Here is a 15,119-nt window from a genome sequence, read left to right as displayed (position 1 = left end):
AGCAAGTAAGAACTAATTCTGTGACAGGAGGACTATTATCTTATTTCCTAAAAAGAAATACCAGACTATTTATCTCACCTTTCAGCTTGGTAGCTTTCAAGTAAGAACTAATTCTGTGACAGGAGTATTATCTTACTTCCTAAAATAAATACCAGACTATTTATCTCACCTTTCAGCTTTGGAGCTTTGGTAGATATGCTGATGGACAAGGGCTCATCTTCTCTTTTTGGCTTAAAAAATATACCTTTAGTTTGCAGGCTTTTACCCTTACGCGAGCCTGAGTTTATGCTGAAGTTTAGTTTTCATGTGAAAACATATCCCAAACTGACTCTGTGCTTCTCTATAGTGGACAGGCAGATGTGGCTGTTGGAAGTCCTGGTCACAGCAGGCCCTTAGGGCTGCGATCCTAGGTTATACCAAAACATGCTTTTGGAACGAATTACAGGGTGCGTTTCTGTGCCCTCTCAATTACCCTTCAATCGTAACATCCTGTCAAGTCCTCGGGATGACATTTCCCTCGTTGCAAGAATCTTCGACCTGAACTAATTTAAATCAACAGTGAAATGCCTGCCGACCTCCGGCAGCGCCAGCAGACCGAAATTCAGCCCGTGCAGCGTGTCCCGTGACACCGGGTCCAAAAGCCGTCGGTGGGCTTGGCCCTGGGCCGCCGTGCTGGGGCGCTTAGCGGGGCTGACGAGAGACAACTTGGTTAAAACAAACCGATCTGTTAATATCAGCAGGGCCTGGGACCTGAGCTGCATTCTGCCTCGCTGTCTTGCACTGCTCTCCGAGCCCTAGCAGGTTCCTGTCTCCTCACGTGAAAATCTTTCGGAGCTCGCAGACGAACGCGGCGGTGGCGATCGTGTCCTGGCCGCTGCGGCCTGCGCTCCCTCCCCCGCAGCCCTCCCGTTCTGTGATTCCGTGAGCCGGTCCCTGAGCGGAACCGCTGCCCCGCCCCGCCGCGGCCTCTACGCTCCGAGCCAAGACAAGATGGCGGCACGCCGCCCTTGCGGCGCTACGCACGCACGCACGGCGGTGGCACGCCGGAAGCGGAAGTGGTCCGGCGCTCCGGCGGAAGTGGCCGTTGTCCGGGGAGACGCAGCGCGGCGGCGGCAGGGGCCGCGCCGAGGATGTGGCGGCTGCTGGTGGCGCTGGCCTCGCTCGGTGCCGCCCTTCCTGCAGGTGAGACCGGTGGGCTTCGGCGCTGGCAGCCGCGGTGGTTTCTAGGGGTCGGGTGGTGTGTGCGGGGCCTCCCCGCGGAGGCCGGGCCTCGGCCGCAGCGCGGAGCTGACATCTCCCTCCCGGCGCAGGGGCGGTGACGGAGCAGAGCGCCGGCGGGCAGCCCCGCTCCCCCGGGGATGGCTCCGCGCAGGGCGGCGGCGAGCCGGTGCGGTACCGGACTGCGGAGATGGCGGACGCAATGCTGGGCAGCGGGCTTCCCGCGCAGCAGGCCGTGGTGCTCTCGGTGGTGCCGGGGGAGGCGAGGGCCGGCCAGGCCGCCGCCGTCGCCAACGGGGCTTGTGATGGAGGCGATGGGTGCGGCGCGGGGAGCGGCCCTACGGCCCCCCTCGGCCAGGCGGGCAGCCAGGGCCGGGAGCAGGCCGCGCTGGAGACGGTGCTGCCCGCGCCCGCCGAGGAGTCGAATAGCACCGACAGCGCCAAAGCTCCCAAAGTGAACTGCGAGGAGAGAAACGCGACCGGCATCGACCGCTTCACGCTGCAGATCCTGAACGTGTCTCAGGTAAGCGGATCGCTCGCCTGCACTGCTTGGTGGTGGTCTGAATGCGTGAGGGTGGTGGGAGATGCTCCGTTAGCACCGTGTGTGTGTTTCTGTCAGCGTTTGACTTGGTGAATTTCCTTGTGAAACGTCCTCTGAAAAGAGAGAATGAAAAAGAGAAAATGTCTGGGCAAGGAGGTGTTTTGTGTCATTCTGAGCAGAAAAAAATGGAGATACAGCTCAGTCCACATGCCTGTGTCTCTCATCCATGTGCCTGTAGTGAACTGTCAGCTTTTATGCTGCGTGAAATTAGTGTCTCTCTCTGAAACTGTTAATGGCACTTATTGCCAGTGCCTATTTCTAGTTTGTTTCTTCTAATGGTTATGTATGTATATATTTTTAAGTAGTAAACTTTTCAAACAGCCTTCAAAAAAGATTAAATACAATTCTCCATCTGTTTTAAAAAGGTTAAAAAGATGTGCAGCTGCTTGAAATATTGTCAAGTGTCTAATCGATTGCTGAATGATGCATTCCTACGTAGAATTTAATTCTGTTAAATATGTAATCATCCGTGTTTGTCTTCTGCTTTCTCTAAGGACCTGATGGAGTTCTTAAACCCAAATAGCAGTGACTGTACGTTAGTCTTGTTCTACACACCGTGGTGCCGCTTTTCTGCCAGTCTGGCACCTCATTTTAACTCTTTACCTCGAGCATTTCCAACCCTTCGCTTCCTGGCACTGGATGCATCTCAGCACAGCAGGTAACTCACACTTCCTGTGCTCTAGCATCGGTTTATTTCCGTTAGCAAGCTTTATGTTTTAAAAACAGGAGTAAATTCTTTTTTCTTATAAAGTGACAATTTAATTTAGTAAAACTGACACTTCCTGTATCGTGACTATCTTTGTTTCTTCCTCCAGTGGATTTCTTTTTCTTCATGCTTTGTGTTTGTTTTATGTCCACCAGTTTATCAACTAGATTTGGAACTGTTGCTGTACCAAATATCCTCCTTTTCCAAGGTGCTAAACCTATGGCTAGGTTTAATCATACAGACAGAACGCTGGAAACACTGAAAGACTTCATTTTTAATCAAACAGGTATGTAAATCAGCCCTGATGTGTCAGTAGGAAGAACAGGCTGGCTTTTAGCTCCAAGCTGGGCTTTCCTCTCCCTGCTGTTTGTTCTTTAAAATGAATTTCATGAAGACCCTGAGAAGATCTGGCAGAGGTTTATATAATCAGTTGCTGGATTTTGGGGCGTGCTGAAAGCAGAAACTCAACTCACTGGGCTGCTGTCACGGAGTAGGGGGAAGCAGTGGGATTTAACTGGAGGGGGTGCTAGAAGGATTGGGCTCATCTTCCTGCCCAAATACTTAATTTGGGAATAAAGGCAGATGAACCTTGGGATCGTTGCCAGTGCCACATAAGGCTGACAGCAGCTAGGGGATAGGATGGTTTCAGTTCTTGTGCTGGAAGAGACAAAACGATTCCAGTTTCCATGATCTGGCTGTCCACGTTCTGAGCTTAGCACCAGCCAGCTCTCTGGTCCTTCTGTGCTTCTGTAAAGAAAACCAAAACAAACCAAAAAACATATATAGGCCTACGAGGGCCTTCATTAGAGATTATAAATTTTTACATTGCTAATACAGCAGAAATACTCAAAATAACACAAAAACTCTTCCACAATAAAAAACCCCTGCGAACTTACACAAGGCTGTGCTGTGGAAGGATGGAACAAGCCTCCTATTATGAAAATACACATAAAAATCAATCGGTTTTTATGTAAATAAACTGTATGTTAGATATACGTTAACATAAAAGGACCATCTCGCCAAAGTTCTAAGTCGAACTGTACACGCGCCTCAGTCTGAGAACAGGAACAAAGCTCCAAATAGAACCAACTTCTCCATATTTAGGGATTATTATTGGTGCTGATCAAGGGCTTTGTGTTTTTTTTTTTTTAGGTATAGAAGCTAAAAGCGACGTGTCTGTGACCCAGGAAGACTGGGAGGGCCCCCTGCCTAGCGTTCTGACAAAAGGCATAGACTGGCTGCTTCTCTTTTCTTTGCTCTTCCTGGCTAGCTTTGTCATGTACGCTACCGTTCGAACGGAGAGCATTCGGTGGCTGATCCCAGGACAAGAGCACGAACATCAGGAATAATCTGAGGTGCTGAAATAAGGAGAGAATTTCCCGGTAGCGGTAAAGCGGGAATTTGTATGGACTAGAAGTACATAAAAATGAACTGTTGAATTTGTTGGTTGTAATTTATAATCTTGACTAAAAATCTGCTTTATTTATCAACTACTGGATCTATAAAACATCTAAAAATGTGGTAAGTAAACAAATATGAAAAAAAACATGAACTAAAAAAAGTATTTATTAAGCTGCTCTGATCAGCTTATTTTTCATGGACTAAAGTATGTAAATAGGTGATACAGTTCTACTTTGCTCTTCTGAAGAGGTCCCTGCGCTTTGTAGATGGAGTAAGATTTTGCCAGCGCGTTGGCCTGTACACGTGGCGCTGCTTGGCACAGGAGCAGAGTTGCCTCTGCTCTGGTGCAATCTGTGGATCTTTTACAGATCCTACAGATTAGTATAAACTAAAGCTTCTGTGTGGACGATGTATAAGCACCACAGAATTGGGATGTGTTGGCCCACACAGATCATACTCGGTTTTTGGCTCGTATATTCCCAAAATAGAACGTTTTAAAGGAAAATGCTGGTGAATGGTGATGTTGCTAAATTAGTCTGTCAGTAAAATGAACTATGAAGAAAAAGATGTTTTAAAAAGTAGTGTACTTCAGATGAGTTATTCCATTGTATACCAGCAATAACAATTCAAAAGCGTGTCACTCGACAGGGTGATGATTTCCTGCCTTTGGTGCTGGGGTTAGATGCTGGTTTCCCTGCTCACTGTGCTCTGTGAGTTTTGACTTAGTAGCAGTTCTCTGTAAGATTTAGCATCACTTCCAAAGCTCACTTCATTATTTTTGTGTGTATATACACTACTTATTTACCACATTCCTATAAAATTAAATTGCATTCATTGACCTTACTATTTTTTAAATAAATCAAGTTTTTAGTGTAACCTTTTAAGCTGCTTTCTTACAGGACTAAAAACATGCAACTTCTGAAGTACAGATCAGCTGCTTAAATTAGTGAGGCCAGCCTTGAGATTTATTTAAATTTCTCCTAGCGTGTTTGCTGGTTGCACAATCTGCAGCTGAGCCTACAGAAAGAATTGATACGGTTTTTAGTTATAATTGGTATGGAAGACTTTGAATAAGGTATGGACTGGTATGTTGTGTGCTATTTGGATTATTTGATTGCACAGCATTCTATACACGGTGGAGGCTTGCTGATAGGAAGCTTTTGAGTGCAAACTTAAGCTAAGAAGAAACAAAGACTACGTTCAGATTTATTGTCTGACAAAGAGCTCATATCCCTGCAACATCGTTCTTCAGGTATTTTTCTGGTGGCTGTATCTTTCCCCCTTTGGAAAGTCGAGGTGCTGTATTTCTGTGTGTTAAAAGGAAACTGCACTGATAAAACTTTGGTATTACTGAAGATAAAACTAGGGAGTATTTTATTAATAAAGATTCACGATTTTGAATGATAAATTGGAACATTCTTGCCTCTACCATCCAGTTAGAGAGGCCCAGGGCTCTCTCCCTACCTCTAACCAAATAGCGATGTCTTTAAAAACGGTGCTGCCTCTGCTCCAGAAAGTGCCGATTTCGGTGCCATCCCAGGGCACTGAGAAGGAAACGTCCCTGCTCAGATTTAAACAGAGGCACCCACGGCCTAAGCAGGCCAGGACTTCGCTCTGAGCCGCTGCCCGGTTTTGCGGAGAGAAGGGGGTTCGGCCCTCCCCTTCTACCGGCGTCCCCGTCCTTCCTGCCCGGGGGCTCCGCTCCCGCACCGCTGCCCCAGCCGGGCTGTTGCTGAGGGGGCGCAGCTCCTTCCCGCCATTTCCCCACACACACCCCCCCGCTCCGGCCGCGCTCGGTTTCCCCTTCGGCGGGGCCGGACGGCGGCTCCTCCCGCTGCCCGGGCGGCGGAGGCGGGGCCGGGCGCGGGGCAGGCCGGCGCGGAGCCATGCCAGGCGGCGGGGCCGGCCTGCGGCTGGCGCTGCTGGGAGCGAGGCGGGCGGCGGGCGCGGCCCCCCGGGGAGCCGCCGGCGGGACCCGCGCTGCCATGGTGAGGGGGCGGCGGGGCCGCGCTGGGGCCCGGGGCGGGAGGGCGGCGGGGCCGGGGCCTCGGGGCTTGGAGCGGGGGGGCGGTGTGCGGGCGCTGCGCAGGGGGGCCCGGTGCTCGGGGCGCAGCCACCCGTCCCTCCTTCCCTACTTCCCACCGCCCCTCCATCTTTTTTATTTTTATTTTTTTTTTACACGAAGCACGCGCAGGTTTAGACCTTCACCCCTCAAGCATGCAATATTTTCCACTAATTTTTTAATGTAACTAATGACTCTCTTCCCCTGAGCTTCTTCCCAAGGAAGGTTACCGGTTACCTGGGTTAAACCCTCCGGTCCATCCGTGTGTGTCGCGGGTCCGGTGCAGTCACCCTGTGTGCTCGGTCCGTATTTGCTGTGCTGGGCCCTGCGATCATGAAAGAGCAAATGGCATCTCCCACCTTTTTCCTTTTACAAGCAAGTTCCTGCTGCTTTCTGCTGCCTTTCTGAATAGAGTTGGGAAAGGTTGGAGGGACTAACTCAGGACGTGGCCTTCGCAACCTATTCCTCAGCAAAATGCTGCGATCGGTGTGTGCCAGGGCCTGCATCAAACTCTGTCTCTGTATTTCTGTTAAAAACTGTATGATCTGATTTCAAATTGCAGCGTTGTCTCGTCAACACCTGTATGTGTCCAGGCGAGCTCCAGGGAAGGTAACGGCAACATCCCTAAAACTAAGCGAACATCTCTGCTGCCAGCCAGGGGAACGGACTTTGTGCTGTCTCCTGCTCACAGTCCTGGACTTTGCTATCTTAAAAAAACCCCACCCCCATGATTTTTTGTAAATTAGCCTGCTAATTTCATCTTGTGCCAGATAAAATAACACATTTCAAGACAGCCGTTAGCATGGGCAATTTTTATATATGCTTGGAAAAAGACGAATGTAAGAAAATCATGCCTGCAACTGCAGTTACAGCAACAACAAATCGATATTTCTATTCTTGCAAGTCCAAAGTTGCATTTGAAGCCTAAAGAGCCTAAATTAGTTCAGTTTGGGACCTGTAAAACCCATCTCTCGGACTGGATGTATCCAATTGAACACAAGCGGTGGCAGTGATGCTGTTAGATTGATTTACGCAGTCTGAGGGTTTTTTTATCCCTTATTATTGGTGCAAATGTTGCTCCTTGGCCATCCTGCATCTTAAAGCCTTGCTGAGGTCGCATTAATTGCGTTAATTCCTGCTCTGCTCGGGCTCGCAGCCCCATCTGGTGGCACTGGGGCTCTGCCGGTCTCTGTAGCAGCGCTGCCAGCGCCGATGGCAAAGGCAAAAATTACCCTGAGCTGCTGAGCTGGCGGTGGGTGCCCACAGACCAACGAATGGCTTTGTGAAGCCCTGGAGCAAAATTGCTCAGCCCCTTTCTCAAAGGTCTCACAGAGTTGTGCCAGCTGCTGATATAAAGACCAAAGCAATCTGAATTTTGCTCTACTGGGGAGGAAGGTTCTTCCCATTAGAGCATTGTGTTTATAATAGGAGTTTGTGTCCCATCTGTTAGAATACATCGTCTAAGTAACTTAATCACTCATGCCCTTAGTTTCTGCTTTTAGGAAAAATATCAAACCTCTTCCAAACACCCCATAGAACTTTCCTCTGGGTCAGCTTCTGGCCTCGTGAGCGGTTCAGGCACTGATACAGATATTTAAGCAGATAGTGTAATCTGTTATGACCATGCTCCCAGTGGCTTACAAAGGACTCCTTTTGCTTCAAATAAGACATATTTAAACATACGTGCTTTGTGGAATCTAGTGATTATACCAGTAACTTCTAACTTCTTGTAATTGTGTCTGTATTGTCAATTTTTTTTCTTTTTGCTGTTAGTTAATCAGCTCTTTGTTGCTTGTAGAACTCCACAGTGTGTGCTATCTTTAAATCCATTCCTGCTTTCTTAGAAATAGTAAAATACGAGCTAGGTAGAATACAATCTCCCGTTTTGCTTCTGTCTTTTGGAATAGATAGATATTCCCTGATCCCTTATATTTGTACATTTAGCATATAATGTAAGTAACCCTTTATTTATATGACAGAGTGGAATTTTGAAAAAGGGATGGGTACAGGTATGCTGGTGTCTATTCATTCCTGTGAAAGAGCCTGTTGTTTTTTACTTGTTTTGTACAAAAGCATTTAGCCAAACTTAACTGAGCAAACAGAAACGGTGTTTCTTGGCTGTTTTAAGTTACGCTGATCTGTGAAATTATAAACAGAAACTGTGCAGTGAATTTTCTACCTCCTTACCTTTCTGCAATACATAACCACAATTTCATCGTGTGGTATTCTTACCGTTGTACAAAAGAGAACCTCAGCCTCACTCGTGTCATGTTTTTATTTTTTTTCCCTCAATAGTCTTCGCAGTCTCACTGGTTGACAACAGAGGAGAGGAACCAAGTTTTACTTGATCTCAAAGCTTCGGGCTGGTCTGAGTTAGGCGAAAGAGATGCCATCTACAAAGAGTTCAATTTCAAAAATTTTAATCAGGTAATTATTGTTATATACCACTTTTAATATAAAGGAAATGCTTTCATTTCCATACGATTCTGATGGGAAAATATTTGTATTCAGAAATTTGGGAGTATCCTTGTGGGGCCAAACCCTCTTGGGTTTGCCTCAACGGATTGCTCTCTGATTCTGATCTCATTAGGTGGAGTAAATAAATTCCGTTTTGTAGTTGTTAAGTAGATTTGTTCTAATATTACAATTCCTTGATTATAATATTAAGGTCAAGGTCAGGGTTGGTACTGTGGGATTAGATAAATAATATTTGGTCCTGATTTTTTTTTTTCATCACTAGTGGTCTTAAATGAATGCTGGAATTATGTAACTGATAGACAGTGGAGTTCATTTTTGCCAGTGAAAAACTCGAGAAAAATGGGTAAATATAAGACCAGATACTTTTGGCAAATAATGTGGGGAAAATAGGTTACGTTTCCCCTTCTAAGCAGGAAGACAGAGTTCTGTATTCTCGAATGAATCGTCGTAGCTGATCTCACAGTGTCTTCAGCATGGCAGGCTGCTGGTTAGACCCTGTTGGGTTTTTATTTGGAGTCAGGATCCCGAGCCATGTCTCAAACCCACAAGAACACGTCTTGGACATCAGTTCCAAACTCACTTTAGAAATACTGAATTTGTCTTGAGATCTGCGGTCAGCTGCATTCCCCTAAAAAAATAGCCTTCTGAGGAATCATGACATTGCTTAGAAAAAAGTCACGTTCCCAGAGCATCCATTTCCTTCCTGTTCTGTTTCTGAAGGAGAGGTGAGCGCTTTCTGGGGTGGGAGAGTAGACCCAGGGTTTTGTTTGGGCAGTGGCTCTCACTGAGCTGGTTCTTTCCCCACTACAGGAGGGACACAGCGAGCTCCAGGCTTTGTTGGTGTGTGTAGGGACCAAGAGCTGTGCTGTGAGATGCTTATTTACTTGACTATGCCTAAACCCAGGCCAGGAGCTTTTTAAGAAATCACAGTGAGCTAGATTAACAACAATTTGTAAGGCTGGCTCTTTTTTTTTTTTTGCCATTTCAGACAGTAGTTGTCACCATAAGGAAAGCCCAGGCAGTATAGAGAAGGTGGGTGAGGTGGTCCCGGCCCTTCTGAGCTGGGCAAAAGCCAAAGAGAAAACACCTGCAGAAAAATCCAGCTCACGAGCAGGATGGTGCTGGTCCAGGGAGCATGCCCAGAGCCCCGAGTACATTTTTTCCTGGATTGCACTTCAAACCTGAACGTTAATACAGAACAAATAGAACCGTATCAAACAATTCAGAGGGCAACGAAGGAGGGAAGCCCATGAGAGGGAGCTCACATGAAACCTTGGTGAGATGTGCAGGCAGCTCGGAGCTGGAGCAACTGGGAGAGACCGGCACATTTGACACCGATGAGATAGAAGTAACCCTTGGAAGAGTGGAGATTTTCAGCCTTTGTGCTTCGAATAGTCATGAAATGGCATCTCTGCCGGGACACGGTCAACGTCTTTGTTGGTTCAGCACAACTAGAAATGACTTTTTTTCTCCCAGAGTTAATTAAAAAGTGGGTTTGCATGCTGTAAATAAGTCAATTTGATCAGCTGGACTTAGGCAGCGTGCCAACAGACAGGTCAAGAGACAACTCAGTGTGCTGTGCCAGCAGATACCTAGAAAACCCATTGCTTTGGCAAAAATTTACAAAGTTGTGGGTTTTTGACTGTGTAGATTTATCTGACAACATACATAGATATCCATATGTCTTCCTAAGTTGAAGATTGATGAAGCACATACCAGTATAGGAAGTTGCGTATGTTTAAATATGCTTATTAGTAAATGATGTATACATTTATACTTCTAGTAGATGTCATCTTAGAAGGGGTACTCAAAAAAAATTGCCGCTTGAATTGTTTGGGAGATATTGGTGCAGTCTCCTTCATTTTTCATTACCCTTTGTGGATGTCAGGTAAGGCAGAAACAAGAGCAGAGGCTGGGAATTAGCTTCAAAACTGACCTTTCTGCGTCCAGCTGGGAGAACAAGCTGGGCATGTGGGTCCTCTGTGCAGCTCTGCTTGGATCAAGGTTATATGTGAATATCTGAGGGCAGAATTTCACCTGCTGGTTTGTAGGAACTGGCCCCAGTGTCCCCATTTACAGCGTGGAGGGCAGAACCTGTTCCTGTTACCGTAGTCCAGGAAAGGGCTCAATGTGCAGATCCCAAAGGGATGTTCAGAGCTGGTGTTAGAGAGCAAGTATTTGCCTTTTGATAAGTTGAAGCTGAAAGTAAATTAAAATTAAGCATGGATGCTTATTGATGCTTGTATTTATAATAACTGTTATTAAATATTGTGTTTATTATGACCTAGGGAATAAATGACAAAAGCGGAGCTACATACCTGCATGGTACTTTGGGAGAATTTAGTCGTACAGTGAAAAAAAATTAACCTGTAGGTACAACTTCTTTCATTTCATGTAATAAATATTCTGTTTACATTATTTAAAGTGCGAGTATTTAGTAAAAGTCGAAGGACTGAGAAATATCATTTCCTCAGTGATCTTCCTGCTGCCCTTTTACAGATGGCGTAAAATCAGGTGTGTATAAAAAAAAAAAAAAAGAGTAGTTGAGCTGACATGAAAGGTATTTCAGATTTATGTTTTGCAGATGATATTGGTATGATTCATGTATTCATTGCTTTTTTTTATTGCTTCTCTCAGATAATGTTCATGATGCATGGAAAATTCTGTGGCTTTAAAATCTATGCCAGGTTTACAAAGTCTGTGTATGTCAACAGATGTTAAGAATATAAACACAACTTTTATTATAAAGTCGTGCAAATGTGTAGACATGAGCTTGGTTTATGTATATTATTTTCAGCATGAGAATGAAATGGAACTTCTGTGAAACAAGAGTTATTTAGATTCCTGAAGCTTTCAGGCTGAGATTAGCTCGGTTAAAAGCGATCAGCAGTGGGCTGCCTTTGTAAGGCTGACAATCTAATGACACTTGTGGCTTATGGAATTAGTTTGTAACCCAGAACTTGAAAGCGCTGGTGCTGTTTGTTAGTCTGAAGATACATTTTCATGCAAATGGGCTTTGGAGGTATAATTCTCTGAAACAAGCTGGAAACCAGCCTGGGATCCCAGCTGGAAGTCCTTTGTTAGTTACGTTGCTGTGGGTGCCCACCATGCACCAGTCCTGGAGTACTGGACTGGGCAGCGTTGGACTGGGCCGTGTTGGTGCTGGGTGGTGGTTGCTGCTCCGTGTTCCCGTTGCCTTTAGCATGAGACAGGCTGCTGGTGGGTGGGTGTTCTGCATCTTGTATAAAATATAAAATACACCAATGGTGGGGGAAAAACTGCAAACGCAACTCAAGTGTAGAGGAGAGCGCCTTGTCTGGAGGAGCTGTGTTGATCGCACCGATGCATCTGTTCTTCCTTACGCCTTGTAGTTGCCACATGTTATTGCCACTGTTGAACAGCGATAAGTTAAAAATCAGTCTTTTACCTCCAGGAGCCTTGCTCGGGTGTGCTTGCTCAAGAGCTCCCTGCTTGAGTCGCTTTTCGTGAGGGTCATGGCAGAAATCTCTGGCTGTGAGCAAGCTCTTGGAGAGCAGGTGGGCTCGGCCCATCCATGGCAAGTCTTGAGCCCTGCCACGCGTCTGGGTGCCCGTGAGCCTCCATAAAGCTCACAGCCACCTCAGGGACCTTATTCAGGGCCTCTTTCCCTGTCTGCAGGGAAGAGAAAAACTGCTAGCAAGGCTTTTGGGCCTTTGTAGCATCAAGAAAGCACGCTCTTGTCCGTTCATGTCTTTGTGCTGCTGAAACAAAACAGAATCACAGAATCATCTAGGTTGGAAAGGACCTTGAAGATCATCCAGTCCAACCGTCAACCTAGCACTGACAGTTCCCAGCTACACCGTATCCCTCAGTGCTATGTTGACCCTAAAAAAAACGTTTCTCTTCCAGCTGTGGAGCAAGCTTTCTGCTTCCAGTCTGCCCAAACAAAATCCAAAAAGGGGGTAGAAACTTAATTTACACCTCCAGACCATGCCGGTAACTTCTCCCAATTATCGTTCTGCAAACTCAGAAAAGAAGCTGCAGAAACATTGGGACTAATGTTAAGGGTTGGTCATTGAGGGAGGGAAGGGTTGCTGAGGACCCTGATGTCCTGGCCTGTATCTCAGGAATTTCCTGGGATTTTCTCAGAATTTCAGGTCAGTACACCTCCAGAGGGCTGAGCCTGCAAAGGGGACAGATCTGTCTTAAAAATCTGAATTGCCCCCAGATTTGTCTCAAGCCCAGTCCCGGGCTGGGCAGGCAGCGGGGGGCTCTGGGTGCGGGGTGCTGAGTGCTCCGATTGGGTCCCTTACCCAGCTGCTCATTTTCACCAAATTTGCAGGAACATCTTAACTCTGAGACTTCCATGTCTCTTGTCAAAGTTGGTTGGATTTGACCAGAGGGTTTAAGGGGCAACTGCCTGTGTGATTGCATTTCCTTAGGTAATCACGCAAAGGCAGAAAATGCAGTTAGGAAATTACAGAGGTGGGCATGTTTGCTGATGGTCAGGTTCAGCATTTACAGCTGCTTTCTTTTATAGGGTAAGTTTTTAATTAAGGTTGTTTTTTGAAAAAAAAAAATCATGTAGGAAGTCTCCGTAAGACCTCTAACGTCATTTTATAAAATGACAGGAAATCAAATGCTCTAAGAGTTTTAAAAGCTATTTTAAATACTTTTTGTGTTTTGGGGCTGCAGGACACAGGCAAAAGATGAGCGTGAGCGGAGGGGATGGTAAGGAAACGCTTTGGAGGACGGTGTGCAGCGAGAGTAGAAGCGCATGTGTTTCATTGCAGTTGTGGAGTCTTGGATTTTGAGAACTTACTTAAAGAGGTGTAAAAAATCTAGAACTATTAAATAAATTATTATTCTCACTTTGCATTTCCTTTCCAAATTTGCTAGCTCTCTTGCTTGAAGTCCAGGGGAAAAAAATCAGACAGAGTGCGTTATGATAGATGCCTTTTTTCCCCCCATTGAAATGCCAATTGTTTTCTTTTAGCTGTAGGGAGACGTGCTCACATTTGCTCCTTTAAACTGATCTTCCGTGTTGTATTATCAGTTGCACATCCGAATGAATTTCGTAGGATATGTAATGAATATTCTTTATTTGTTTTGATGGTGGTACTTGGTGCCAGTCCCTGTGGTTGAGATTTCCTTTTTCAACTCCTGGCACATTGCTTTGTCTTCTGTGTTGATCAAAGATTGGAAAATTTGTTTTTATATACGTAGGCAGTGTATTTCATTGCCGCTTTATGTACTTAATCTTTTGCCTGTTTGGCTGAAATACGTCCACGCCTTTTACGTATTGAAAACACAATATCCTTTAACCTACAATCTGCAGAGTTAAAATGAATTTTATGTTAAATATTCGGTTGTGGACCACATCTCCAGCTTTTTATATGCCACAGTGGTCTTGTGGTTTTTTTCTTCTCCATTGTCTGATAGTGAGGTCATTTTCAGTCCTCTGAGAAATTTTATTCCCAGCCAGATGCGGGCCATATATTAAAAGTAGCACCTGTGGCTAATATCACAGCAGCTTACCATAAATTTACATGGTAACTAGGATTATATCTGTCAAGACTGTTAAAAAATGTCTAGATTTAATTTGATTTCCAGTATTGAAGGAGCTCTCCAACATTTTGCTTCATAACTATATTTTAAAAGTTAAAATCACTCCATTGTTAAGTTTTATAGCACTCCCAGTGCCCATTAAGTTGATTTGTTAAATGGGGGTCAGAATAAAGCAAGCTGGCTACAGGAGGATCGGAAACCAACCCATTTGTGACAAATTTAGTCCTCGCGTGTGAATCTTCTCAGAGCCCAGGGACTGATTGGATTCAGGTGCAGCTTATGTCAGTTGTGTTTAACCTCAAAGCCTGAGCAGCCTCAGCCCCTGACTGTCACTTCTGCTAATCAAAAGACGAACCTGTTTTCTTTCGGTTGGGGGGGTGGTTGCTATTGTTAATGTAGTATTGGTCTCCTTGCTCCCTCTGCTAGAGTTTTGCATTAGATTGCCTGTCGAATGAAAATAAATTATTTTTTTTATCCGCCTAGGTAGGTGCTGGTTTTCATATAGTCTTTCCTAAACTGCTTCGTTTTCCATTATCCTTTGAGTCCTCTCCCATATGCTATGATTTGTGCACCTGCAAAGTTATGAAAGTATTTCTTGTGGTAGTTATGTTGTTCACTAACTTCCCTGCGTTTATGAATACAATAACCGATTTACAATAAATCAGAATTATTTATGGGTGGATTTACGGAGTTGAGAAAATCTTTGTACCTGAAAATAATGAATTTCTGGCGTATCTGCCTGTTGACATTTTCCTTTATTAGAAACTGATAGTGAAGTTTTCGGGACTGACAGAGGTTAACCTGCAGGCTGAAACGGAGTGAATGAACTGGCTCAAGTGTCTCGGAGCGGAGCACAGTAAAAATATATGATTCCTGGATGGTCACACCTTCCTTGAGTTTATTCTTGTGATTGACTGGGTAAATAACACTCTCACCTCTGAGTCGGCAGGTCAAGGTGCAGCTGTGGGAACTGGACATGGTCCACCTGCCTGCACCGCTGCCTGGCCCTGCCTGCAGAAGGCAGGGAGCTCGGGGTCTGGGTGACACGAAAGGAGAGGTTATGAGTCTCCTTCTGTGGCCTAGGAGGAGGAGATGGCACCGGTGCC

The 15,119-nt window shown here is 45.7% G+C and overlaps 2 protein-coding genes and 1 long non-coding RNA gene across 3 annotated transcripts in view; 2 read left to right on the top strand and 1 right to left on the bottom strand.

Annotated features, from left to right (window-relative positions):
- The first annotated feature begins 1,047 nt into the window (after nt 1-1,047).
- TXNDC15 (thioredoxin domain containing 15) lies at nt 1,048-5,334 on the top strand. Its single transcript, XM_074883627.1, has 5 exons — nt 1,048-1,182; nt 1,311-1,741; nt 2,314-2,477; nt 2,681-2,811; nt 3,678-5,334. The coding sequence occupies exons 1-5, from the start codon at nt 1,131-1,133 to the stop codon at nt 3,872-3,874; spliced, it is 975 nt and encodes a 324-aa protein (XP_074739728.1). The 5' UTR covers nt 1,048-1,130; the 3' UTR covers nt 3,875-5,334.
- LOC141949724 (uncharacterized) lies at nt 2,782-7,415 on the bottom strand. Its single transcript, XR_012630843.1, has 2 exons — nt 6,226-7,415; nt 2,782-3,272 (listed from the first exon to the last, which is right to left on the bottom strand). It is a non-coding gene; the product is annotated as an uncharacterized LOC141949724 (long non-coding RNA).
- PCBD2 (pterin-4 alpha-carbinolamine dehydratase 2) overlaps nt 5,395-15,119 on the top strand; it is a 25,478-nt gene continuing 15,753 nt past the window's right edge. Inside the window, exons 1-2 of the mRNA XM_074883633.1 lie at nt 5,395-5,914; nt 8,284-8,415. Of these exons, the coding sequence (XP_074739734.1) occupies nt 5,813-5,914; nt 8,284-8,415 (234 nt within the window). The 5' untranslated portion in view covers nt 5,395-5,812. The remainder of the gene's footprint in view (nt 5,915-8,283; nt 8,416-15,119) is intronic.

The sequence above is a fragment of the Strix uralensis genome, chromosome 14, assembly GCF_047716275.1.
Source record: "Strix uralensis isolate ZFMK-TIS-50842 chromosome 14, bStrUra1, whole genome shotgun sequence".
In the NCBI taxonomy this organism is placed as follows: domain Eukaryota; kingdom Metazoa; phylum Chordata; class Aves; order Strigiformes; family Strigidae; genus Strix; species Strix uralensis.
Note: the sequence above shows the minus strand (reverse complement) of the source record. Positions and strands in the feature narration are given on the sequence as shown.